Source organism: Saimiri boliviensis, chromosome 14, assembly GCF_048565385.1.
Source record: "Saimiri boliviensis isolate mSaiBol1 chromosome 14, mSaiBol1.pri, whole genome shotgun sequence".
NCBI lineage: Eukaryota > Metazoa > Chordata > Mammalia > Primates > Cebidae > Saimiri > Saimiri boliviensis.
In genome coordinates, this window is record NC_133462.1 from 12768049 (window position 1) to 12794185 (window position 26137).

The 26137-nt window shown below is 54.6% G+C and overlaps 2 protein-coding genes across 4 annotated transcripts in view; both read right to left on the reverse strand.

The window, feature by feature from the left end:
• Positions 1–10102, reverse strand: part of RELB (RELB proto-oncogene, NF-kB subunit) — a 41808-nt gene extending 31706 nt beyond the window's left edge. The window contains exons 1-2 of the mRNA XM_039467046.2: positions 9846–10102; positions 8502–8549 (exon numbers count right to left, since the gene is read on the reverse strand). Coding sequence (XP_039322980.1) covers positions 8502–8549; positions 9846–9951 — 154 coding nt within the window. The 5' untranslated portion in view covers positions 9952–10102. The remainder of the gene's footprint in view (positions 1–8501; positions 8550–9845) is intronic.
• An 8722-nt stretch (positions 10103–18824) lies between these two features.
• Positions 18825–26137, reverse strand: part of CLPTM1 (CLPTM1 regulator of GABA type A receptor forward trafficking) — a 40373-nt gene continuing 33060 nt past the window's right edge. For all 3 annotated transcript variants that reach the window (XM_074386191.1, XM_010350945.3, XM_010350946.3), the window contains exons 7-14: positions 25821–25941; positions 24989–25233; positions 24229–24322; positions 21532–21722; positions 21167–21262; positions 20741–20876; positions 19743–19910; positions 18825–19551 (exon numbers count right to left, since the gene is read on the reverse strand). In XM_074386191.1, the coding sequence (XP_074242292.1) occupies positions 19265–19551; positions 19743–19910; positions 20741–20876; positions 21167–21262; positions 21532–21722; positions 24229–24322; positions 24989–25233; positions 25821–25941 (1338 nt within the window). In that variant the 3' untranslated portion in view covers positions 18825–19264. The remainder of the gene's footprint in view (positions 19552–19742; positions 19911–20740; positions 20877–21166; positions 21263–21531; positions 21723–24228; positions 24323–24988; positions 25234–25820; positions 25942–26137) is intronic.

The following is a 26137-nucleotide window of genomic DNA, read 5'->3' on the forward strand; positions in this document are numbered from 1 at the left end:
ACCTGTAATCCCGGCACTTTGGGAGGCCGAGGCAGGCAGACCATGAGGTCAGGAGATGGACACCATCCTGGCTAACGTGGTGAAACCCTGTCTCTACTAAAAATACAAAAATTAGGCCGGGGCCGGGCGCGGTGGCTCAAGCCTGTAATCCCAGCACTTTGGGAGGCCGAGGCGGGTGGATCACAAGGTCGAGAGATCGAGACCATCCTAGTCAACATGGTGAAACCCTGTTCTACTAAAAATACAAAAAATTAGCTGGGCATGGTGGCTCATGCCTGTAATCCCAGCTACTCAGGAGGCTGAGGCAGGAGAATTGCCTGAACCCAGGAGGCGGAGGTTGCGGTGAGCAGAGATCGCACCATTGCACTCCAGCCTGGGTAACAAGAGCAAAACTCCATTTCAAAAAAAAAATACAAAAATTAGCTGGGCATGGTGGCGCGTGCCTGTAATCCCAGTTACTTGGGAGGCTGAGGTAGGAGAATCACTTGAACCCCAGAGGCGGAGGTTGCGGTGAGCTGAGATCGCGCCATTGCATGCCAGCCTGGGTAACAAGAGCAAAAGTCCGTCTCAAAAAAAAAAAAAAAGAAAAGAAAGAGGTGGGTGTGGTGGCTCATGCCCATAACCCCAGCACTTTAGGAGGCTGAGGTGGGGGGGATCACCTGAGGTCAGGAGTTCGAGACCAGCCTGGCCAACATGGTGAAACCCCATCTCTACAAAAACACAAAAATTAGCTGGGCATGATGGCGGGTGTCCTTAATTCCAGCTACTTGGGAGGCTGAGGCAGGAGAATTGCTTGAACCCGGGAGACGGAGGTTGTAGTGAGCTGAGATCAAGCCACTGCACTCTAGCCTGGGCAACAGAGCAAGACTCCATCTCAAAAAAAGAATTTGTGTAGAGATGGGGGTCTCCTTATGTTACCCGGGCTAGTCCTGAACTCCTGGGCTCAAGCAACTCTCCTGCCTCTGCCTCCCAAAGTGCCAGGATTATAAGCATGAGCCCCCACAGCTCCCTGGCCTGCTGAGTGTTTCCAAGTGTCACTCACCGCTAAGTACCTTAGGACCATGACTTTATTCAAATCACTCCACAGACCTGGAAGTCACACAGTGACACCTCTGCCCCACCCCCACTGAACAAGGAAGGCCAAGACCCCCTTCTGCAGGCACTTGGGTCCCTCAGCCTCCCGCCAACCTGCCCTGTGATACTCACCCAATTCATCTGTGGAAGAAAGAGAAAGAGAAAGAGAAAGGTGAGGTCCAGAAAGTGGTCACAACTTTTCATCTTTTAAGACAGATTCCCCAACCCTGTCCCTTCTGTGACCCTGCCGTCTTCCTCCATCCTGGGAAACCCTGGGCTCTCACTTGCCGGGGCACTAAACCTGAAACCTCGTCTTCCCTGTCTGGGTTACCCTCCCTTTAACCTCTAATGCTGGGGTCCCAGCACCAGGGTATCCTCGAACTAAGCTAAACGCCTCCCAAACAACATTTAGACCAGGGATTACGAAGTCCTTTTGGGAACCCATGAGAAAGGGGTCTCTTCTCCAGGAAAAAGTGGATCCCCAAGATTCTAAACAAATTCTGGGTGTTTTCCCTCCCTGAAGTCCACCCCAGGCCCCTGGAGGTCATTGTCTGGTGTTTAAAGATAAAGAAGGTGGCTGGGCCCCGTGGCTCACACCTTGGATTACCCAGCACTTTGGGAGCCTGAGGTGGGCAGATCACTTGAGGTCAGGAGTTCAAGACCAGCCTGGCCAACATGGTGAAACTCTGTCTCTACTAAAAATACAAAAATTAGATGGGCGTGGTGGTGGGTGCCTGTAATCCCAGCTACGTCGGAGTCTAAGGCAGGAGAATCTCTTGAACTCGGGAGGCAGAGGTTGCAGTGAGCCGAGATCGCGCCACTGCACTGCAGCCTGGGTGACGGGGCAAGACGGTCTCAAAAACAAACAACTTCTGAACATGCCATAACAACAACAAAAACAAAAAAAGCAAAGAAGCCGACCTGAACCCCGGCAACCTTTTGCCCTGTACCCCAGCCCTATCCTCCCACAGTGCCCACCTGAAATCCCAGATTCACCCCTGCTTCCTGAGGGAGGAGGTACAGTGATGCCGGGTCCTCAGGGAAGCCCCTTTTCACCTCCCCAGGAAAGCTCAGCCCTTGACAGAAACCAACCTCCCATCACTCCAAAGACAGGACAAGGGGAAGCCCAGAGGCTACCAGCGAGCCTTAGGATCACACAGCAAAGGAAGGCGGCTGCAGCCAGGGGTCCCACCCAGGGCTGTGTGCACTGGGCTCGGGCTGGGGATTTATTGACGCGGACCTGCTCCACTGCCAGATCTGTCCTTCTCCTCTGCTCTCAGGGAGTGGCTCCTGGCAGCCCGACCTTTGCCCCTTGAAAGGCAGTTCTCCTGTACTCCTTATCTCATGAGATCTCTGAAGCCGGTAAGGTGCCAAGGTCTCCCTACTTGGCAGATCGGGACACTGAGGCTGGCAGAGAGGAAGGGTCATTGGCAGGCCAGCCTCAAGTCACTTCAACTGGAAAAATCCTTCTCAGGTATCTGTGCTAGATGAACCTGGGGACCCAAAGACAGAGTTAGCCTTGGACCCTCCAGAGGCTCCCGGCGGTAGGGGAGACTGAGTCCTGGTCAGATGTGGCTAGAGCTCTGGAGTCACCACCTCTGTTCAAATCCTGGCTCTGCAACTTGCTAGCTGTGTGACCTTAAGCCTGTTACTTCACCTGTTTGCTCCTTGGTTTCTTCATCTGTCAAATGGGCACAATAATCATGCCTAACTTGTTGGGCTAAAATCTTTTTTTTTTTTTTTTTTTTTGAGTCAGAGTCTCACTCAGTCGCCCAGGTTGGAGTGCAGTGGCATGCAGTGCATCTCAGCTCACGTCAACCTTCGCCTCCCAGGTTCAAGCAATTCTCCTGCCTCAGCCTCCCGAGTAGCTGGGATTACAGGCGCCCACCTGGCTAATTTTTTAATTTTTGGTAGAGATGGGTTTCGTCGTCTTGGCCAGGCTGGTCTTGAACTCCTGACTTCGTGATCCACCTACCTTGACCTCCCTAAGTGCTGGGATTACAGGCTTGAGCCACTGCACCCAGCCTTAAAGTAATTTTATTTAATATTTTATTTTGAGATGGAGTTTCGCTCTTGTTGCCCAGGCTGGAGTGCAATGGTGCAATCTCGGCTCACCAGAACCTTCACCTCCCGTGTTCAAGGGATTCTCCTGCCTCAGCCTCCTGAGTAGCTGGGATTACAGGCACACGCCACCACTCCCAGCTAATTTTGTATTTTTAGTAGAGACGGGGTTTTCGCCATGTTAGTCAGGTTGGTCTCAAACTCCCGACCTCAGGTGATCTGCCCACCTCGGCCTCCCAAAGTGCTCGGATTACAGGCGTGAGCCACCTCGCCCGGCCTTATTTTTTATTTTTTGAGACAGTCTTGCTCTGTTGCCTGGGCTGGAGTACAGTGGTGCAATCCTGGCTCACTGCAACCTCTGCCTCCCAGGTCAAGCAATTCTTGTGCTTTGGTCTCCGAGTAAAAGGAAGTACAGGCGCCTGCCACCATACCCAGCTAATTTCTTTTTGTTTTTTGTTTCTTTTTTTCTTTTTTTTTTTTTTTTTGAGACAGAGTGTCACTCTTCTTACCCAGGCTGGAGTGCAATGGCGCCATCTCGGCTCACCGCAACCTCCGCCTTCTGGGCTCAGGCAATTCTCCTGCCTCAGCCTCCTGAGTAGCTGGGATTACAGGCATGTGCCACCATGCCCAGCTAGTTTTTTGTATGTTTAGTAGAGACGGGGTTTCACCATGTTGACCAGGATGGTCTCGATCTCTCAACCTCGTGATCCGCCCGCCTCGGCCTCCCAAAGTGCTGGGATTACAGGCTTGAGCCACCGCGCCCGGCTTGTTTTTTGTTTCTTTAGTAGAGATGGGGTTTCACCATGTTGGCCAGGCTGGTCTTGAACTCCTGATCTCAAGTGATTCACCTGCCTTGACCTCTCAAAGTGCTTTAAAAATTAAAGAGCACATAGGAAGCATTTAGAATTGCCACATAGCTGGGCACAGTGGCTCATGCCTGTAATCCCAGCACTTTGGCAGGCCAAAGAGGGAGGATCACCTGAGGTCGGGAGTTCAAGACCAGCCTGACCAACATGGTGAAACCCCATCTCTACTAAAAGAACAAAAATTAGCCGGCGTGGTGGTACACGCCTGTAATCCCAGCTACTTGGGAGGCTGAGGCAGGACAATCTCTTGGACCCAGTTGGCGGAGGTTGTGGTGAGCCAAGAGATCATGCCATTGCACTCCAACCTGGGCAACAAGAGTGAAACTCCATCTCAAAAAAAAAAAAAAAAAAATTTATGAAAGAAAAACTGCCACAAAGTAGCGCTATGTAAATGCTGGCTGCTAGTGGAGATGGTATGGAAGACACTGTTTTATGTATGGACTTCAGTCCTAGAGAATCCTTCTCCTTTCCAGGACCCAGTTTGTCTGTCTGTAACATGGAGAAGTTGGCTAGCATGGTTTTATCTTATTTTACTTTTATTTTTTTTTTTTGAGACAGAGTCTCGCTCTGTTGCCCAGGCTGGAGTGCAATGGCACAATCTCAGCTCATCGCAACCTCCACGGCCCAGGCTCAAGCAATTCTCCTGCCTCACCTCCTGAGTAGCTGAGATTACAGGCATACCCCACCATGCCTGGCTAATTTTGTATTTTTACTTTTTTTTTCTTAATTTTTATTTTATTTTTATTTTTTGAGATGGAGTTTCGCTCTTGTTACCCAGGCTGGAGTGCAATGGCGCGATCTCGGCTCACTGCAACCTCTGCCTCCTGGGGTTCAGGCAATTCTCCTGCCTCAGCCTCCCAAGTAGCTGGGATTACAGGCACCTGCCAACGTGCCCAGCTAATTTTTGTATTTTTAGTAGAGACGGGGTTTCACCATGTTGACCAGGATGGTCTCGATCTCTTGACCTCGTGATCCACCCGTCTTGGCCTCCCAAAGTGCTGGGATTATAGGTGTGAGCCACCGCACCCAGCCTGTTAATTTTGTATTGTTAGTAGAGATGTGGTTTCACCACATTGGTCAGGCTGGTCTTGAACTCCTAATCTCAGGTGATCTGCCTGCCTTGGCCTCCCAAAGAGCTGGGATTACAGGTGTGAGCCACCATGCCTGGCCTAATTTTTGTATTTTTAGTAGAGATGGGTTTTTGCCATGTTAGTCAGGCTGGTCTTGAACTCCTTACCTAAGGTGATCCACCTGCCTTGGCCTCCCAAAGTGCTGGGATTACAGGCATAAGCCACCGCATCTGGCCTGTTTTATCATTCTCCCGGCATTAAGGAGGATGTCACGTGACCTCACATTACACTGTTACCTGTCTTCTCCCACACACTGGGAGCACTGAAGAGTGGGAACAATGTCTGTCTCTCCTCACTGTATCCCCAGGGTCCAGCATGTGTCTGGCCCATCAAAATGAAGGGAATTTTCCAGCGAGGCACAGTGGCTCATGCCTGTAATCTCAGCACTATGAGAGGCCGAGGCGGCTGGGTCAGTTGAGGTCAGGATTTTGAGACCAGCCTGGCCAACATGATGAAACTTGTCTCTCTAAAAGTACAAAAATCAGCTGGTTGTGGTGGCTGGTGCCTGTAATCCCAGCTATTTGAGAGGTTGAGGCAGGAGGATTGCTTGAACCTGGGAGTCGGAGGTTGCAGTAAGCTGAGATCACAAAACCACTCCAGCCTGGGCAACAAAACGAGTCTTTGCCTCCAGAAAAAAAAAAAAAAAAAAAAAAAAAAGAGAGAGAGAAGGGATTTTCCTTCCCATTCTGTCTCTTTTCTTTTTTAATTTTTTTTTTCAAAGATGGGGTTTCACTATGATGGCCAGGCTGGTCTTGAACTCCTGACCTCAGGTGATCCACCCACCTCAGCCTCCCAAAGTGCTAGGATTACAGGCTCGAGCCACCGCGCCCAGCCCCCATTCTGTCTCATTAGTTCTGGTATCCCCACCCTGCTGTTAAATATCACTGACCCCAAGATTTCTTCATAGCCCTTATCACATTTTTTTTTTTTTTTTTTTTTTTTTTTTTTGAGACGGAGTTTCGCTCTTGTTACCCAGGCTGGAGTGCAACGGCGCGATCTTGGCTCACTGCAACCTCCGCCTCCTGGGTTCAGGCAAATCTCCTGCCTCAGCCTCCCAAGTAGCTGGGATTACAGGCACGTGCCACCATGCCCAGCCAATTTTTTGTATTTCTAGTAGAAACGGGGTTTCACCATGTTGACCAGGATGGTCTCGATCTCTTGACCTCGTGATCCACCCGCCTCGGCCTCCCAAAGTGCTGGGATTACAGGCTTGAGCCACCGCGCCCGGCCGCCCTTATCACATTTTATAATCCCATATTTAATTTAATGTTTGTGTGTCTGCCTCCCATCTAGGTAGGGAACCCCAAGGCCAGGGCTGTCGTCAGCACTGCTCAGCACATGGCCAGGTACAGAACAGGTGCACGATAAATATTTATTGAATGGATGACATCAAAAATAACTCTCATTTGAAATCAAAGATCTAGGTCTTGAACCAGAAAAGTCTTGGCTTTGGCTGGGTGTCGTGGCTCGTGCCTGTAATCCCAGCACTTTGGGAGGCCAAGGCAGGCAGATCGCTTCAGGCCAGGAGTTCCAGACCAGGGTTTCCCAAGTTGGTCAGGCTGGTCTCAAACTCCCGACCTCAGGGGATCTGTCCATCTCAGCCTCCCAAAGTGCTGGGATTACAGGCGTGAGCCACCACGCTCGGCCAACATTATGTTTTAACCAGCACTCTCAGTGAGTCTGAGGCACAAGGTTTAAGAACCACTGTCTGGCTAGGTACAGTGGCTCACATCTGTAATTCCAGCACTTGGGGAGGCCAAGGCAGGCAGATTACCTGAGGTCAGGAGTTCAAGACCAGCCTGGCCAACATGGTGAAACCCCATCTCTACTATAAATATAAAAAATTAGTGGGGTGTGGTGGTGGGTACCTGTAATCCCACCTACTCGGGAGTTTGAGGCCAGAGACTAGCTTGAACCTGGGGAGGTGAAGATTGCAGTGAGCCAAAATCACACCACTGCATTCCAGCCTGGGCAATGGGACAAGACTCCATCTCCAAAAAACAAACAAACAAACAAACAAAAAACAGGCCAGGTGTGGTGGCTCACGCCTGTAATCCAAACACTTTGGAGTCCAAAGTGGGTGGATCACCTGAGGTCGGGAGTTCAAGACCAGCCTGACAACATGGTGAAACCCCGTCTTAAAAAAAAGAAAAAAAAAATTAGGCCGGGCGTGGTGGCTCAAGCCTGTAATCCCAGCACTTTGGGAGGCCGAGGCGGGTGGATCACGAGGTCGAGAGATCGAGACCATCCTGGTCAACATGGCGAAACCTCGTCTCTACTAAAAATACAAAAAAAAATTAGCTGGGCATGGTGGCTCGTGCCTGTAATCCCAGCTACTCAGGAGGCTGAGGCAGGAGAATTGCCTGAACCCAGGAGGCGGAGGTTGCAGTGAACCGAGATCACGCCATTGCACTCCAGCCTAGGTAACAAGAGCGAAACTCCATCTCAAAAAAAAAAAAGAAAAAAAAAATTAAAATTAAAAACACCAAAAATGAACCACTGTCATACTGTCATAGCCTATTTAGTAATAATAATAATAATAATAATTATAATACCACTAACAGTTAACACTTATTGAGCCCTTATTGTGTGCCAGATACTGCTTGCAAAGTGTACCTGTATCAGGCCAGGCGTGGTGGCTCAACCCTGTAATCCCAGCACTTTGGGAGGCCGAGGCGGGTGGATCACAAGGTCGAGAGATGGAGACCAACCTGGTCAACATGGTGAAACCCCGTCTCTACTAAAAATACAAAAAATTAGCTGGGCGTGGTGGTGCATGCCTATAGTCCCAGCTACTCAGGAGGCTGAGGCAGGAGAATTGCCTGAACCCAGGAGGCGGAGGTTGTGGTGAGCCGAGATGGCGCCATTGCACTCCAGCCTGGGTAACAAGAGCAAAACTCTGTCTCAAAAAAAAAAAAAAAAAAAAAAGTGTACCTGTATCAATTCATTCAATCCTCCCAATCCCCCTGAAAGAGAGGCACTGTTATTCTGTCCATCTCACAGATGAAGAAAACTGAGGCCTGGACTGGGGAACTGACTTGCAGACACTCACACAGGGAGGGGCGGTGACAACAGCATGTAAACCCCAGCTCCGAAGTCCAGGATGGCAGTGATTACCTTCTACGCCACAGAGAATCTCTAAAGAAGGCTTCCCGCTTGGATGCGTGGTTCGTTTTACCTGCCATGCTCTTAACAGTTCGATAGGTAGGAAAAGCTAGGACGCCCATCTCAACTGGCAGGGAGGGATGCAGGCTGTCAGGGGAAAGCTGAGGTGGACCTCAGTGAACCCCCAAACAGAGACTTCTCCACGGGGTCCTCCCATCCCCATCCTGCACGTGCGGGTGGGCAGGAATGGTGGAGGGCTGCTCACCTGTGGTCCTGGAAACGGCAAGCGAGAGCGAGGAGAGGTCGGGGGACCCTGCAGAGAAGGAGGAAAGTCTCAGGAGGTGATGGAGGGCAGCCAGGGGACCAGAGAATCTCCCAAGCAAGCCCCACCCTTTCCCCTCTTAGTCCCTCCCCTCTGGATCAGACCCCTCCCGCTGATTGCCCACTCGGTCTGGCCAGGCTTCCTGGCTAAATCATGGACAGGTCCTGGCCTTTAGTTTCTGTCGTTCACCTCACCCTCGTCAAACTCAGGGCCTGCTCCTTTTCTCCCTTAAAGTTGGACCTGGAGGGGACCCCTTCTTAATGTCAGTTTAAAAAGCCCCCATCCCGCTGGGGGCAGTGGCTCACACCTGTAATCCCAGCATTTTGGGAGGCCGAGGCGGGAGGATCACTTGAGGTCAGAAGTTCCAGGCCAGCCTGACCAACATGGTGAAACTCTGTCTCTACTAAAAATACAAAAATTAGCCGGGTGTGGTGTCAGGCGCCTGTAATTCTAGCTACTTGAGAGGCTGAGGCAAGAGAATCGCTTGAACCCGGGAGGCAGAGGTTGCAGTTAGCTGAGATTGTGACACTGTACTACAGCCAGGGCAACATAGCGAGACTCTGTCTCAAAACAAAAAACGAAAACATCCTCCTCAATAATAATAAAAATGTAAACAAAAAAAAAAAATAAAGCAAAAAACAGCCTCCTCTCAGGGTCACACCACTTTTTATTTTTTCAACGTCAAGGCCCCGCTTCTCCGTCTGGAGGCAAGCCCCACCCTCTCCTCATTCTCTGTATCAGGCCCCGCCCTGTTTTTTTGGGTAACAGGCCCTTCCCCTCCTCTCGGCCAGAGTCAGGCCCGCCCCTTCCCCTTCTTTCGGCCAACTCAGGCCCCGCCCCCTTCTGGACCTCACGGCCAGGCCCCGCCCCCTTACCCCTCCGAGCTGGGCTCTGCTTCCTTTTTTGAGTCAGGCCCGGCCCTCTTCTCGTAGTCCCGGTGGGATCCCGCCCCTCTTCTTCCCTCTCGGGGCCGCGGCTAGCCCCCATGCCCCCGAAAAGCAGATTTCGCTCCGCCTTCTCTGAGTCAGGCCACGCCCCTTTCTTTGCCTCAGGGTCAGGCCCCGCCCCCTCTCACTCTACAGCGGGACGCCTTGCTCGAACCTCCGGCCGGACTCCCTCATCACCCTCTGCCCCCTTCCTACTCCGTAATACAGTGTCTCCGGAACCCTCTGCCCCCGCGAAACCCCTAGACTCCCGTAGGAACCCCCAGATTACTCCGGGACTACCAGAATCTCCCCATCTCCAGCCCCGGCCCGGACCCCTCTCCTGAACCCCAGCGCCGCTTACCCAAGGCCCCCAGCTCCGACGCAGCGGGCGGTCTGGCGACGCGGCGACTCGGCATGGCCCGGCCAGTGGGGACGGACGGCCCAGAGGCCCGCCCAGACCGAAGCATGCACGCGGGCAGGCCGGGCGGCCGGGAGGCACGGTCCGGTGGACGGTCGCGGGTCGGGCGAGCGGCGCAAGGGCTGGGGCCGCAGGCCGGGCAGGACGCGCGGCGCCCCGGGCTGCGCGGGGCGCGGGGCCGGGCCGGGCGGGCGGCGGGCGGGGGCGGGGCGGCGGAATTCCCCGGCGCTGCCGGCCTGCGCGCTCATTGGTCCGCACCCCGCCGTGACGTCACGGCTGGGGAACGGGAAAACCCCCACGCGTCACGTGGTCGCGGGGGCGGGGCCGGCCGGGAAAGGGAGGCTGGGCGCTCAGGAGGGTTGGGCAGGCGTCGCTGCCCATTGCTCTGGACGAGACAACTGAGGCCTGCTTGGGACCATCACGCCCTACGCATTGAGCAAGCCGGGAAACTGAGCCGCACCCCGCCTTGGTCTCCCAGTGGAACTTGAACCTGCCGTTTTTCAGGCTGGAAGGGGAGCTTCAGGATCGGGAGGTTTGCCAGTCCTCTACAGCTGCCATCCGTAATAATGATATTTCGGAAACCTCCCAGGTCTCGCTACACCTCAGTTTCCTCAACCACAAATTGAGGATAAAGATATTTAAGGAATCTTTAAAGCTTGCGTGTCAGCTTAAGAATATTTCTGTTTTAATTAGCTGGGCATGGTGGCGTGTGCCTGTAATCCCAGCTACTCAGGAGGCTGAGGCAGGAGAATTGCCTGAACCCAGGAGGCGGAGGTTGCGGTGAGCCGAGATCGCACCATTGCACTCCAGCCTGGGTAACAAGAGTGAAACTCCGCCTCAAAAACAAACAAACAAACAAACAAAAAATAAATAAATAAACAAACAAAAAAGAATATTTCTGTTTTGTGCATTGCTGTATCCCCAACGCCTAGACCAGCGCCTGGAACACCCTAGGTGCACAATAAATGTTTATTGTAGGGCGGGCGCGGTGGCTCACACCTGTAATCTCAGTACTTTGGGAGGCCAAGAAGGGCGGATCACGAGGTCAGGAGTTCAAGACCAGTGTGACCAACATGGTGAAACCGCATCTCTACTAAAAATATAAAAATTAGCCAGGCATGGTGGCGCGCGCCTGTAATCCACCGCCTCAGGAGGCTGAGGCAGGAGAATCGCTTGAACCCAGGAAGCAGAACCCACTCCAGCCTGGGCGACAGAGCAAGACTCCCTAAAAGAAGAAAAATGTTTATTGGATGAATGCATGGATGTTTTATTGATTGGTTTGTTCCTCCGCGCAGCCCCTGAAAGTTACCCATAAACAGCCCAGAGCACTTTGAGCTCAAAAGCTCAGTAATGCAGTCTGCAAATGGCAGCAGTGGAGCCTCCGTACACATCCTGAGCTTTGTGCCCAACCCCTGAGCTCATCCCTCGCACCAGTGCCAGAAGCATATGATAGGATTATTGCAGAAGAGATTCAGGCTGAAAGGGGGGCAGCCATTTGGCTAGATCGCATTCCTAAGTCCCCCATAACCCTGAGAACGACTAGGTGATCCCTTAGGTTGTAACTTGAATGCCAGGCACTCTCGGACCACAGAAGCAGGGTTTGGTGTCTTTCCTTTGCATGTATAAAATGTGGGTGTTATAGCTGGGCACGGTGCCTCACCCCTGCAACCCCAATACGTTGGGAGGCCGAGGCAGGATTGCCTGAGCCAGGGAAGTTGAGGCTGCAGTGAGCTGTTACCGTGCTACTGCACTCCAGCGTGAGTGACAGAGTGAGACCTTGTCTCAACAAGAAAAATAAATAACTCTGTAAGTTGAATGTTCACAATAATCCTGTGAAGTATATGCTGTTATTTATCCCCACAGAGCAGATAAGAAAACTGAGACCCAGGGAAATTAATTTGTCCAAGGTCACACAAACCAATATGACACAAATATTTAAAACATAAAATTCTTGCCGGGCGCGGTGGCTCAAGCCTGTAATCCCAGCACTTTGGGAGGCCGAGGCGGGTGGATCACGAGGTCGAGAGATCGAGACCATCCTGGTCAACATGGTGAAACCCCGTCTCTACTAAAAGTGCAAAAAATTAGCTGGGCATGGTGGCACGTGCCTGTAATCCCAGCTACTCAGGAGGCTGAGGCAGGAGAATTGCCTGAGCCCGGGAGGCGGAGGTTGCGGTGAGCCGAGATCTCGCCATTGCACTCCAGCCTGGGTAACAAGGGCAAGGGCAAAACTCCGTCTCAAAAAAAAAAAAAAAAAAAAAAAAAAAAAAAAAAAAAACATAAAATTCTTAGAACAGGACCTGGCACATGTGAGTGCTATATACAAATGTGAATTTTTTTTTCTTTAGACAGGGTGTCACTCTGTCAACCAAGTTGGAGTGCAGTGGCAGGAACACGGCTCACCACAGCCTCAACCTCCTGGACTATGGAGATGATCTCACCTCAGCCTCCAGAGTAGCTGGAACCACAGGCACACAGCATCACATCTGGCTAATCTTTTCTTTTCTTTTTTGAGACAGAGTCTCACTCTGTCGCCCAGGCCGGACTGCAGTGGCATGATCTTGGCTCACTGCAACCTTTGCTTCCCGGGTTCAAGCAATTCTCCTGCCTCAGCTTCCCCAAGTAGCTGGGACTACAGGTGTGAGCCACCATGCACAGTGTTTTCTATTTTTTTGTAGAGAGACGCTCTGTTGCTCAGGCTGAGCTACTGCACCTGGCCAAATGGCAACTATGAACATCACTTTATTTAATCCTCATGACCATCCTATTATTAGACCCACTATACAGATGGGAAACTGAAGCTCAGAGAGATGAAGTCAGTTGCCTGAAGCCACACAGCTGGTGAGCTGAGACCACAGGTGTGCACCACCACGCCTGGCCTAATTTTTTTTGTTTTTTTGCAGAGATGAGGTTTCAACATGTTTCCTAGGCTGGTCTCAAACTCCTGGCCTCAAGCAGTCTGCCCTCTTCAGCCTCCCAAAGCACTGGGACTACAGGCATGAGCCACTGTGCCCGGCTCTTCAATTTATAGAGTCATTACACACAGTGTAACAGTGTCAGGCACTGAGCTAAAAGCTGGGGACATAGCAAGGCACACAGCAGACAAAAAGCCCTTGCCATTGAGGAAATCTAAGTGAGGAGACACATGGAAAACAGATAAGCAATGTGTGATGGTGGTGGTGGTATTACAGAAGAGAGCAGATAAGCAGAATCAGTTTGGAGGACAGCTTGGGTGAGGAAGATGAGGGTCTGAGAAGTGCCATTTGAACAGGGAGCCAGAGGAGGTGAGGGATCCATGTGGATATCTGGGGGAGAGTGTTCAAAGCACAGGAACGAGCACATGCAAAGACCCTGCGGTAGGAACATGCATGGTGAAACCCCATCACTACTAAAAATACAAAAATTAGCTGGGCGCAGTAGCAGGCACCTAGGAGGCTGAGGCAAGAGAATCGCTTGAACCTGAGAGGCGGAGGTTGCAGTGAGCTGAGATTGCACCACTGCACTCTAGCCTGAGCAACAGAGCAAGACTCCATCTCAAAAAAAAAAAGGAACAGCAAGGAGGCTGGTTCGAGTGACTGACAGGAAAGACGTGGAGATGAGGGCAAAGTGATGGACCGGGAAGGTGACGGGGACAGAGAGTAATATTAAACGTCATGGATGAAGCCACCACATGCTGCACTTAGACTAGTGCTTGACTTACGATAAGGGTGACAAATAGCAGCTCCATTGTTGCAGGACTGGAAGCTCTCCTGATTCCTCTCTGCCCCTTGCCAATGCCAGGCCTCAAAAATATTTGTTGAGGCCGGGCGCGGTGGCTCACGCCTGTAATCCCAGCACATTGGGAGGCCGAGGCAGGTGGACCACTTGAGTCAGTAATTCGAGACCACCCTGGCCAAATGGTGAAACTCTGTCTACTAAAAACACCAAACTAGCCAAGCATGGGTGGCATGTGCCTGTAGTCCCAGCTACTAAGGAGGCTGAGGCAGGATAATCGCTTGAACCCAGGAAGCAAAGGCCACGGTGAGCCAAGATTGTATCACTGCACTCCAGTCTGGGTGACACAGTGAGATTATTTTTTATTTTTTAAAATTTATTTATTTATTTTTTTTATTTTTTAAAATTTATTTATTTATTTATTTTATTTTTTGAGACGGAGTTTCGCTCTTGTTACCCAGGCTGGAGTGCAATGGCGCGATCTCGGCTCACCGCAACCTCCGCCTCCCGGGTTCAGGCAATTCTCCCGCCTCAGCCTCCTGAGTAGCTGGGATTACAGGCACGTGCCACCACGCCCGGCTAGTTTTTTGTATTTTTAGTAGAGACGGGGTTTCACCATGTTGACCAGGATGGTCTCGATCTCTCGACCTCGTGATCCACCCGCCTCGGCCTCCCAAAGTGCTGGGATTACAAGCTTGAGCCACCGCGCCCGGCCAAATTTTTTTATTTTTTAAAGATTTAAGGCCAGGCGCGGTGGCTCAAGCCTGTAATCCCAGCACTTTGGGAGGCTGAGGCGGGTGGATCACGAGGTCGAGAGATCGAGACCATCCTGGTCAACATGGTGAAACCCCATCTCTACTAAAAATACAAAAAACTAGCTGGGCATGGTGGCTCGTGCCTGTAGTCCCAGCTACTCAGGAGGCTGAGGCGGGAGAATTGCCTGAACCCGGGAGGCGGAGGTTGCGGTGAGCCGAGATCTCGCCATTGCACTCCAGCCTGGGTACCAAGAGCGAAACTCCGTCTCAAAAAAAAAAAAAAAGATTTAAAAATTTTTTTATTTTTCACCATGTTGGTCAGGCTGGTCTTGAACTCCCAACCTCAGGTGATCCGCCCACCTTGGCCTCCAAAGTGCTTGGATTACAGGTGTGAGCCACCACGCCCAGCCGAGATTCTGTTTTCTTTGTTGGTTATTTTTATTTTTATTTTTTTAAAGATGGGGTTTCACCATGTTGGTCAGGCTGGTCTTGAACTCCTGATCTCAGGTGATCCACCCGCCTTGGCCTCCAAAGTGCTTGGATTACAGGTGTAAGCCACCACGCCCGGCCTGAGATTCTGGTTTAAAAAAAAAAAAAAAAAAAAAAAAAAAAAAGTCTGTAGTGACTAAAAGGACATGTCAGGGCTGGGAGCTGTGGCTCATGTCTGTAATCCCAGCACTTTGGGAGGCTGAGGCAGGCAGATCACCTGAGGTCAGGAATTCAAGACGAGCCTGGCCAACATGGCAAAACCCCGTGACTACTAAAAACACAAAAATTAGCCACGTGTGGTGGTGGGCACCTATAATCCCAGCTACTTGGGAGGCTGAGGCAGAAGACTCTCTTGAACCCGGGAGGCAGAGGTTGCAGTGAGCCGAGATCGTGCCACCGCACTCACTCCAGCTTGGGTGACAGAGACTCTGCCTCAAAAAAATAAAAAATAAAAAAGGAAAAAGGACGAACAGGTGTGGTGGCTGACACCTGTAATCCCAGCACTGTGGGAGGCCAAGACGGGTAGATCACCTGAGGTCAAAAGTTTGAGACCAGCCTGACCAATATGGTGAAACCCTGACTCTACTAAAAATACAAAATAGTCGGGCATGGTGGCACGTGCCTATAATCCCAGATACTCAGCCTCTCCAGGCTGAGGCAGGAGAATTGCTTGAACCCGGGAGGTGGAGGTTGCAGTGAGCTGAGATCGTGCCATGCACTCCAGTCTGGGTGACAAAGTGAGACTCCATGTCAAAAATAAATAAATAAAAAATAAAAAAGGACATGTCAGACATCCTCAGCACTCAGAATTTCCGCTGGGCTGTGAGCCCCATGAGGGCAAGTCTGGGTCTGTCTTGGTCCTGGCTGTATATACAAAAAACACCCCAGCACTCAGCCCCACCCAGGGCAGGGCTCAGGGAACGTTTGTTACATTTGTTGACTGACTGCTTGTCACATCACAGTCTCCAGTGTCTGAATGTGGGCCCCACTGAGGTCCACACTTCTGGGTATGTCCATGTGTCTGGGAAAGCGAATGTTGGATTGTTCAACATGCACTCATTAAACATTCCTGGACTGGCTTCTCTGTGCTTGTCCCTATGCTGGGGACACAGCAGTGGTGAAGACAGGTCTGGCTGTGTCCTCATGGGGCTCCATCCAGTGGAAGAGACCAACCTGTTCTCAGTGATGACTCACAGTGGGCAGAGCTGCCATGAGACCCCAGAGGACTTGGCAGCCAGGGAGGGCTTCCTAGAGGAGGGGGCACTGGGCCAAAACCTGGACACATGGGATAAGGGACAGAGGGGATGAGCCAGCCGTGGTGGCTTAGGCCCGTAACCCCAGCACTTTGAGAGGCCCAGATGGGAGGACTGCTTGAGGCTAGGAGTTTGAAATCAGCTTAGGCAACATCGAGAAACCCCATCTCTACAAAAAATTAAACATTACCCAGGTGTAGTGGCCCTTGACTGTGGTTCTAGCCAGTTTGGAGGCTGCGGCAGGAGGATCACTTGAGGCCAGGAGGTCAAGGCTGCAGAGCTGTGATTGTGCCACCACACTCCAGGCTGGGTGACTTTGTCTCAAAGGAAAAAAAAAAAGTGGACAGGGGTTGTGTGCCTGGGGGCTGGTAGGAGGACCAGGCTGGCTACAGGGGTTAAGTGTCTCTCCCACCAATGTCTCACTCCTCAGTAAGGAGCCTGGGCTTTCTCCTGAAGTCACTGGGCAGCCACGGTAGGTTCTGAGCAAGGGCTGGGCAAGGTCAGCTTTGCGCTTTAGAAGAAACTAGAAGGTCCCTTCTCAGGCACAGTGGCTCATGTTGGTAATCCCAGCACTTTGGGAGGCTAAGGTGGGCAGATTGCTTGAGGTCAGGAGTTGGAGACCAGCTTGGCCAAAATGCTGAAACCCCATCTCTACTAAAAACACAAAAAACATTAGCCAGGCGTGTCCATGTATACCTGTAATCCCAGCTACTGAGGAGGCTGAGGCAGGAGAATCGTTTGAACCCTGGGCAGAGGTTTCAGTGAGCTGAGATTGTACCACTGCACTCCAGCCTGGGCAACAGAGCAAGACTCCATCTCAAACAAAACAAAAAAGTTTCCTCGGCCGGGCGCGGTGGCTCAAGCCTGTAATCCCAGCACTTTGGGAGGCCGAGGCGGGTGGATCACAAGGTCGAGAGATCGAGACCATCCTGGTCAACATGGTGAAACCCCGTCTCTACTAAAAATACAAAAAATTAGCTGGGCATGGTGGCACGTGCCTGTAATCCCAGCTACTCAGGAGGCTGAGGTAGGAGAATTGCCTGAACCCAGGAGGCGGAGGTTGCGGTGAGCCGAGATCGCGCCATTGCACTCCAGCCTGGGTAACAAGAGCGAAACTCCGTCTCAAAAAAAAAAAAAAAAAAAAAAAAAGTTTCCTCCAGCTGCTAGAGTGTGAATGGGATGCAGGGAGGGCAGGATCAGGACAGAGGACCAGAGAGGACACCAGTTAAGAACCCCAGAGGGTAAAGAGGGGCCTGGAGCAGGTAGACCCAGTGAAGAGGTGAGACCCTCAAGGAGTTGTGGGGGTAGCTGATGGGCCTTGTCAAAGGCTGGGGTGTGGAGCTATGGGAGGAGGAATAAACAGGTGATGAGGCCAGGGAGTGGAGGCAGCCAGAGAGCCCCCCAACTCTCGAGGGTCTGCTGAGCCCTGCACCTTCAGGGTTTCTAGGAGCCTATCAGGCCATGGTGCAGAGCCTGGGGTCCAAAGGGCACTGGGGAGCCACAGAGTGGCACAGAGTTGGGGGGCGAGTAATGGCAGCCCATGGCTGCCCTGAGGGATGGGAGACTGCCGCAGCGTTTGTGGGCCTGTGTGGGGCTCCAAGAGCACCGTCTCCCTGGGATCTCACGGAGCCCCTGCCCGGCTCTGCAATGTGGGGTGGCAGCTGGAGCCTGAAGGAACCTGGTGTGGTCCTCAGCACTGAGTCCACTCCCAAAAAAGTACACCTGGGAATGTAGGGTCCCCACCCCTTGGAGCACAGAGGCCTCACTCGACTCCCCTATCCAGTGGGTGAAGGGTCCCAGTACCAGGGGCTGGGCTGGCAAGGCCAACTCGTGCCACCTCTGGAGAGCTTGGCTGGTCCTTGTCACAGGCAGCCCTGGGGATGTGGACTGATACCCCAATATCCACGGAGTGCTACAGATAGGTGCCACTCAGGCCAGCTAAGGCTTCACCCCCATGCCTCCTAACCTTGGGGGTGAGAGGATGTTAACAGAAAAAAGCGAGGGCACACACCAGAGTGCTCTGAGGGCTGCGCTGAGGCCTCACGGTGGTGGGTGCCTCTGCTCACGGTCCACCTGGCTGAGAGCTGTGGCTGGCCCTGCCTGGCGATGCTGGATTAGGAGACATTCAGCGGGCGCACGGGAAGCTCCCGCCTGAGCCCAGCAGAGGCAGCTGGCAGGAAAAGGTACGGGGCAGCAAGCTCCCTACCAGCAGCTTCCCCAGGAATCGGAAAAGGGGCCGGTTAATGAAATCTCAGAGGGCTGGTGGGAGGGCAAGAAGTGAGGAAGAGGCCTGGCTCGGCAAGTATACGTCTTTTTTCTTTTTTTGAGATGGAGTCTTGCTCCACTGCCCAGGCTGAAGTGCAGCGGTGCAATCTCGGCTCACTGCAACCTCCGCCTCCCAGGTTCAAATGATTCTTCTGCCTCAGCCTCTTGAGTAGCTGTGATTATAGGCACCCACCACCACACCCAATTTTTATATTGTTAGTAGACAGGGTTTCACTATGTTGGCCAGGCTGGTCTCAAACTCCTGACCTCAAGTGATCCACCCACCTCGCCAGGTGTGGCTCTTGACACAGGGTTACAATCCCCACCTTTCCACACCCCATACCCTGCAAGTCTCCTTCCCGGACCCAGGAGAGGCACTTCATCCCTGCTTGAAGCTGCTCTCCAAGGCGGCAGAGGAAGGCAGGCACGAGGAGGAGGGGCAGTGCTGAGTTTAAGTTAAACACCCATATGAATTTATTAAATCCAGACTGTGTTAAAGGGTGGCGGTCGGGGGGATGTGGTTGAGGGAGGAGGGACAAGATGATGGACGGCCGTGGGCATCCCGTAGAGGGGCCCGGCCCCAGCCCCACCCCCGCCCACCCCCTCGGCAGCACCACGTCAGCTTCACCATGATTCCCAGTGGTGCTGGGCTGGCAGGGCGAGATGGCTGGAAACACAGAGGGACAGAGGGACAGATGGCGCCTCCACAAACAAGCCCTGGCCTGCCCCGGCCCCTACATCACACGCTGGGCCCTGGCCCGAGGCGGGCCTCCTGCCACCCTGGCCCAATCTGTCCAGGGAAAGGGTGACAGGGAGGGGGAGTGAGGGGGCCGGGGCACAGGGGTGGTGGTCACCAGGAGCCGGAGCAGGCAAGGACCAGTTGTGACTAATCCTTTTTCTTGTCCTCTGCTGGCTTTGGAGGGGCTTCCTGGGGCTCGCTGGCAGAGCTGGCCCCCTGGGTGGGCTTGGTGGGCGGGGACGTGGAGGCCTCCTCCCTGGTGGTGGTGGTCGTGGTGGGTGCAGGTGCGGGCGTGAGGGCCCCTGCTGCTGTAGGAACCTTGGTTGCAGGGGCGGCGGCTGTGGGGTCCTCTCCACTCATGCCAAACTCGTTGACCCGAGTGGGGTCGACGCGGTAGATCCACCGTTGGTAGAGGTAGATGAAGAAAACCACATCTGGAGGGGGTGGGAGGCAGTGAGGTCAGGACCGGCCGGTCCACAGCCAGGTGGGCCTGGGCGGAGAGGGCGTGATGCAAGGGCAGGACCGGGCCCCCTCAGACTAAGCACCCCATCGGGGGCCGTGGCACCCCCTCAGACCTGGGCCCTGAAGCCTGCCTTGGGGCCCCCACCTGCCCGCCGGGCCTCACCATCCCGCAGGCAGCCAATCCGGTACATAACAGGCATCTTGATGACAAAGGCGAACAGGTCGTCGATGAAGGTGTTGAGGGCCTTGTAGGTGAGCATGCGCCACGGCAGGTGGGCCACGGACTTGAGCTTGTAGTTGATGAAGAGCTGGGGCGTCATAGTGATGAAGCCTACAGCGAGGGGCACCGTGAGCAGAGGGACGGCCTCTCCCGCCACTCTCCTGCATGCTCTGTACCAGCCATACCAGCCCCTCGTCACTTCCTACACCCGGGCACATTCTACCGGCGGCCTCTGCGCTGGTGGGGTCCTCGGTCACATCCACACGGCCCCTCCCTGAATATGTGAGGCCTCGGGTTCAATGTCCTCTCCTCAGAGGAGCCCTCTATTAATGTGCGTCCCCCCACCTCACTGCCCTTCACAGTACTCATTACTGGCTGTTATTCACCCGGTTTTTTATTTCTTGAGACATGGTCTCACTCTGTTGCCCAGGCTGAGGTGCAGTGGTGTAATCATGGCTCACTGTGACTTCAGCCTCCTGGGCTCAAGGGATCCTCCCACCTCAGCCTCCCAGGTAGCTGGGACTACAGGCACGCACCACCACTCCCCACTAATGTCTGTGTTTTTTTTGTAGAGATTGGGCCTTGCCACATTGCTCAGGCTGGTCTGAAATTCCTGGACTCAGGTGACCCTCCTGCCTTGGCCTCCCACAGCATTGGGATAACAGGCGTGAGCCACTGCGCCCAGCTCTACTTGCTTACTCGTCCTGTTCCAAAGACGCAAGCTCCCCCGAGGATGGGACTGAAGCATACTGTTCACGTCCTCCCCAAAGCCCTCTCTAACCGCAGACGGAACCACGTGTGCCCTCTGGGATCCCCACCTCCCAGCTCTGCCCACCCTGGGTTGTCCCTATCTGGGGATGGGTCTGTCTGTCTCCCACACTGGGCTGTGAGCCCTGCCCATCACGGGGCCTGCTCTCTCCGGGGGCGGCCCTGCCGCTCACCAAAGGTCAGCAGGAAGCCATAGAGCATGCTGAGCACCCAGGAGTACCAGCCCTTGTGCTCCAGGTACAGAAGGCTGTAGACGGCGTAGCAGCCCAGGAGTGGGAAGAGGATCCAGGACAGGTACCGGAACGCCATCTGTGGGGCCACAGGGTGGGGCTGTTAGCCAGCTTCTCTGCCCCGCCTGGCAGCCCTGCTCCCTGCCCTCACCCATCACACCTGGTCTGGCAGGCTGGGCAGGGGGAATTTCCAGGTAGCCCTGGGACTCTGGACTCCACCAGGAAGCAGTTATGGCAGATGGGGGACACAGAGGATGGGACACAGGCCATAAAGCGTGGGCCCGGCAGGGAGATGGCTGGCCCCTGGTCCTTCAGGGGTGTGTGGGTACTGGGAGGCCACCCCCAGGGGCCCACTGTGCGGACACTCACATCATCATACACTTTGGTCGAGGACTCGATATACGTGGACTTGTCCTTGAATGACAGGCGGGGGAAGATACCTGCCACCCTGTGCTCCCGGTCCAGCTGTGGACAGGGGGGTGGCCGTGGTCAGTTGCCAGGCTGTCTCCCATCCCACAAGCCAGAACCAGCCCCTGCCCTTCCCCACCGTTCCCAGTTCCCCTGCCCCATGTGTGACCCAAGAAATCCCCTGGTGAGAAAATCCCCTGAGTCCTGGGAGTGAGGCACGCGCTGGGAATCCCCCAGGGGCCAGCTCCAGGGTCTGGCTGGGCCACACTACCCCCTCCCAACCCCTGCAGCCCCAGCCCCAGAGACAGCACGGCGCCCAGCCTTACCCGGACATCCATGACCTTGGTGATCTTCCAGAGGTCGATGAGGACCCCGATGAAAACGCTGACCTGGACCACGAAGTTGGTCTCGTTGTCCAGGATGTAGAGGAGGACCACAAATGACTGGAAAACGCCGAAGAAGACGGAGCGCACAGACAGGCCCTCCAGGGACTGCCGGCTGTTCCAGAACTGGATATCTGTGTGCAGGGGGTGGGGGAAACAGGAGGCTGAGGAGCTGCCGAGACCCTCCTTCAGCTCCCTCAGGCCCCCTTGGCCTGCAGCCTCCTCACACCCCGGCGCGGGGGGGCTGGGTCCTCAGGACGGGTGCCAAACAAGACTCTTCTCTGCCAGGGAGGTGCTCCCATTCATCGGGTGGCCCCAGGGCACTACATAGGCAGCACCCCTGGAGTCCTCCCACAGGACGTCAGCACCCAGCACCCCAGGGTGCAGTCCCCCGACTGATGGTGACCGTGACTGCTGCCATGGATGGGGCTCACCATGTGCCAGGTGCTAAAGGCTGGTCAGGAAGGCTGCTTCCCTGAGGCCAAATGGCCTGGCATGGCCGAATCTGGAGGGATGCTGGGTCTGTGCTGTACTGTGGTGCCAGCCCACTTCCCCTGGGCAGGAAATCTGTGCGTGCGCTTCGAGACCACCTCCTCCAGGCCCCCACCCTGACATCGTGAAGGAACTGGCTCAGGAAACAGACAAGGGCTCCAGTCCGGAGCTCCTTGCAGTACTCCACCTGGATGCTCCAGGGATCCACATCCCTGGATCCCTTAGTGAGCTCCTAGCTCTAAGCCCCGGTCTCACCATGGACACCCCTCTCTGACCCTGCCCAGCTGGGCGTCTCACTGCAGTCACAGGACTCCAGGCGGAAGCATGTGTGCTGAGCCACCAAGTCTGTAGCACAGTGGTAGAGCCCGCTCTGTAGGCCTGCAGGATCAAAGCCAGCTCTGCACTCAGGGAGTGAGGGCTGTGAATTCTGGCCCATCTGCACCCTATCCCATCCCTGAGCTCCCCTACATTCCAGAGCTCTGAAACACTCCACAGGCTCACTCTACTCTCCCCACCCTCAGACTGACCCCCGTCCCAACTGAGAATGGGTCTGGAGACCAGGTTCTGGTGGGGACAGGTGGGCGCAAGCCCCTCCTTAGACCAGGGAGGCCACACAGCACTTGTGCCAAGTGACAGCTGCGCCCCCTGCTGCGTGACATTGGGTGAGGAACCAGCCTTCTCGTGCCTCGTTTCTTACTGGACCCCAGGCAAGCCAGCTCCTAGGCAGAAGGGTCTGTCTCCCAGGACAGCTGGTAGATGGCTGGCTGGGGTTAGCACCAGCTCCTGTGCCCATATGACACTGCATTCTTCCAGATGGCAGCTCTCAATAATAGCAAAAAGCAGCCGGGCACGGTGTCTCCCACCTGTAATCCCAGCACTTTCGGAGACCCAGGCAGGCGGATCACGACGTCAAGAGATCAAGACCATCATGGCCAACATGGTGAAACCCCGTCTCTACTAGGAATACAAAAACTAGCTGGGTGTGGTGGCATGCGCCTGTAGTCCCAGCTAATCGGGAGGCTGAGGCAGGAGAATTGCTTGAACCCGGGAGGCAGAGGTTGCAGTGAGCCAAGATTGCACCACTGCACTCCAGCCTGGCACCTGGCGACAGAGCGAGACTCTGTCTTAAAAATAAATGAATAGCAAAGAGTATCCTTTTTTTTGGAATAGGGTCTCATTCTGTTGCCTAGGCTGGAGTTCAGTGGCGTGATCATGGCTCACTTCAGCCTTGACGTCTCAGACCCAAGCTGCCCCAGCAGCTGAGACCACAGGCACACACCACTATGCCCAGGTAATTATTAAAAAGAAATCTGTGCAGAAACAGAATCTCACTTTGTTGCCCAGGGTGATCATCTCCAAATCCTGGGCTCCGGTGATCCTCCCACCAAAGTGCTGGGATTGCAGGCGAGAGCCACCGCCACGCCAACAATAGCATTTTAGTACCAGGAATACGACTACTCGTTCCGCCCGCCACCTCCAGGAGCTGCAGACAGCAGGTCACCCCCTTCAGACTGGGGTGCTCGCGGGAAGGAAGAAGTGGCCTGCAGGGCCGAGAAGATGAGAGCTGGGGCTGGAACCATCTGCCCCTTCAGAACCATGTAACTGGGCAAGTGACATCCCTGAGCCTCTGGCTCCTGGAGGGTTCAAGGAGCTAGCTGGGGAGGTCACGCAGGGCAGTGCCTGGCATGTGGCCGCTCCTCCTCAAACGCTGCCATCGGCATTGTCAGCCTTAGGACCTAGGGACCTTCGGGGCACAGTGGTCCCCCTTCCCACTTGGGCAGGCCCTGTCCACTCAGTCCTGAGCTGCCTCCTGAGGCAGGCAGCCTGCCGGGCAGGGCGGCGGAGCAGCTCCGGGGCTTCCCTGCTCCTGGCTCTGGAGTTCCCCAGCCCCACTTCCTGGCAGTATCAGCCTGTCCTCTGCCCCAGAGGCAGGCCAGCCCCTCCCTCAGCTCCACGCCCGGTAGATGGGATTTTTTGGGCTGGGAGTTTTGGGGCCACTGCCCCTCCCCAACTCACTAGGCCTCTGGAGAGTGGGACTGAGAGACCCCAGGCAGCAGGAGGACATGTGGGTAGGGAGGGGAAGAGGGAGGCGGCAAGCCCTGCCCCCCGCCCTCCACAGCCCCTCCCTGGCCCCGGTCCCGTTCCTACCATTCTTGAAGGCCAGGAACTCGAAGACACTGTGAACGATAGACACGATGATGGTGAGCGCCAGCAGGTAGGGGTTGGTCTCCAGCAGGGCCACCTGCAGGGGACACCTGTGAGCACAGCCTGCCCTTGCCCAAGAGCCCCTTCACTAGCTGGCTCCCTTCGTGTCCCAAGACCTGCCCTGGGGCTGCCTGGAGAGGGTAGGGTGAGGGTGGGCCAGCTGGGAGGAGACTGGGTCAGAGATGGGCAGATCGGGACAGAGAGGAGGGTGACTCACAGAGACAGAAGAGACAGGGAGATGGCACTAGGGGAAGAGGCAGAGACTGAGGGGGCGCTGCAGGGAGAGGATGAAGGGGCACTGGGGGTGAGCAGCAGAGACCCAACAGTGATGACAGTCCAGGAGGCAAAGCTGAGCCTCACGCCACAGACACAGGCCAGCATTTCAGGACCCAGTGAGAGGGCAGAGACACAGAGTCGGAGCCCATGGCCAGGGAGACCGGGTCTGAGACAGAAGGAGGCAGGGACGGGTCTGGACCCAAAGGGCCTGGCCAAGCCATCAGAACGGCCTGGGGAGAGGACCCCCAGTCATCTAGAGCTGGAGGGCCAGAGGCCCACTTCCTTTTCCTGCGAAGAAGGGACTTGGGAGGTTGTGAAACTGTGGGCAGAGGAGTGCCAGGCGGGAGATCCCACAGCCCAGGCCTGGCGCACTTCCCCTTGGCCTGATGCGCCCAGGAAGGTGCCGGAAAGCCCCGCCCACACTCACCTTCACCGAATCCTGCTCCTCATCTGACTGCTCATACAACTCATCACCCAGGAAGTTCCAGGGTGACTTGGTGCTCTGGGCGGCATAGAGCTGCCAGCGCCAGAGCGAGAGTGGGCAGAAGGAGACACGGAGCGGCAGGCTGGCCAGGCTCTCGTTGATGGGGTAGTAGTCCTTCTGCAGGTTCCAGTAGTCATTGAAGTAGATGATGGGGTAATAGTCACCACTCACCGCATCAAACTTCACATCTGCAGCACGTGGGGCAGGGGGGCACCGTTTGTCCCAGGCTGGAGGCCAGGGTACCCACGGGCCTCGGATGTCTGGAGGGACCCAACAGGGCCCCTCTGTTGAGAATGGAGGATAGGGGACATTTCTAGGCCACACTATGAGGAGCTAAAGGGCCCCCTGACCTCAGCAAAGGGGACCACGTGCAAAGGGCAGGCAGCTCCCCACTGAAGGGGGCAGTGGTGGCTCAGCTCCAGCCCATGGCTGCCCCATGGGTGACCATGTAACCCCGTTTTATAAAAGCCAGAAATTGTGGCTTTTAAGTGATACTGCCTCCATTTCCAAAGTTGGCAAGTGATAAAACATTTTTTGAAAACAGTCTGTGGGCTGGATGGGACTCGTGTGTGGACCAATGCTGGTGTGCGGCAGTCAGTCCAGGGGTGGGGCTGTGGGACAGGGAGAGGGCATGAGAAGGGGATAGGACAGGGTGGGGAGGTTGGGAGTGTGGAGCCCTCCTCTGAAGGGGACGGGGCCAGGAGAAGATAAGGAGATGGGCCCCAAGCACCCTCCCAGAGGCCTCTGCAAACAGCCGGCAGGGCTGGGAACTTACACTGATCCAGGGGAGGGGGCACGCTGCCCTTCACCCACGGCGTGTGGTCGTCCACGATGTTGATGGTGATGTTGGGGTGCCAGTGGGAGATCACCTCCACGGGCCCATAGTCCTCAGCCCTCTGAAGTGACATGGAGGGAAGCGCCTCAGAGGCAGGTAAAGTGCCCAGGGACCATCAGCCCCTGCTCACTTCCTCCAAAGGGTTCCCATGACAATCTTAATTTTTGCTTTTTATTTAATTATTTATTTATTTTTTGAGATGGGGTCTCGCCATGTTGTCCAAGCTGGTCGCAAGTTCCTGAGCTCAAGCACGATCC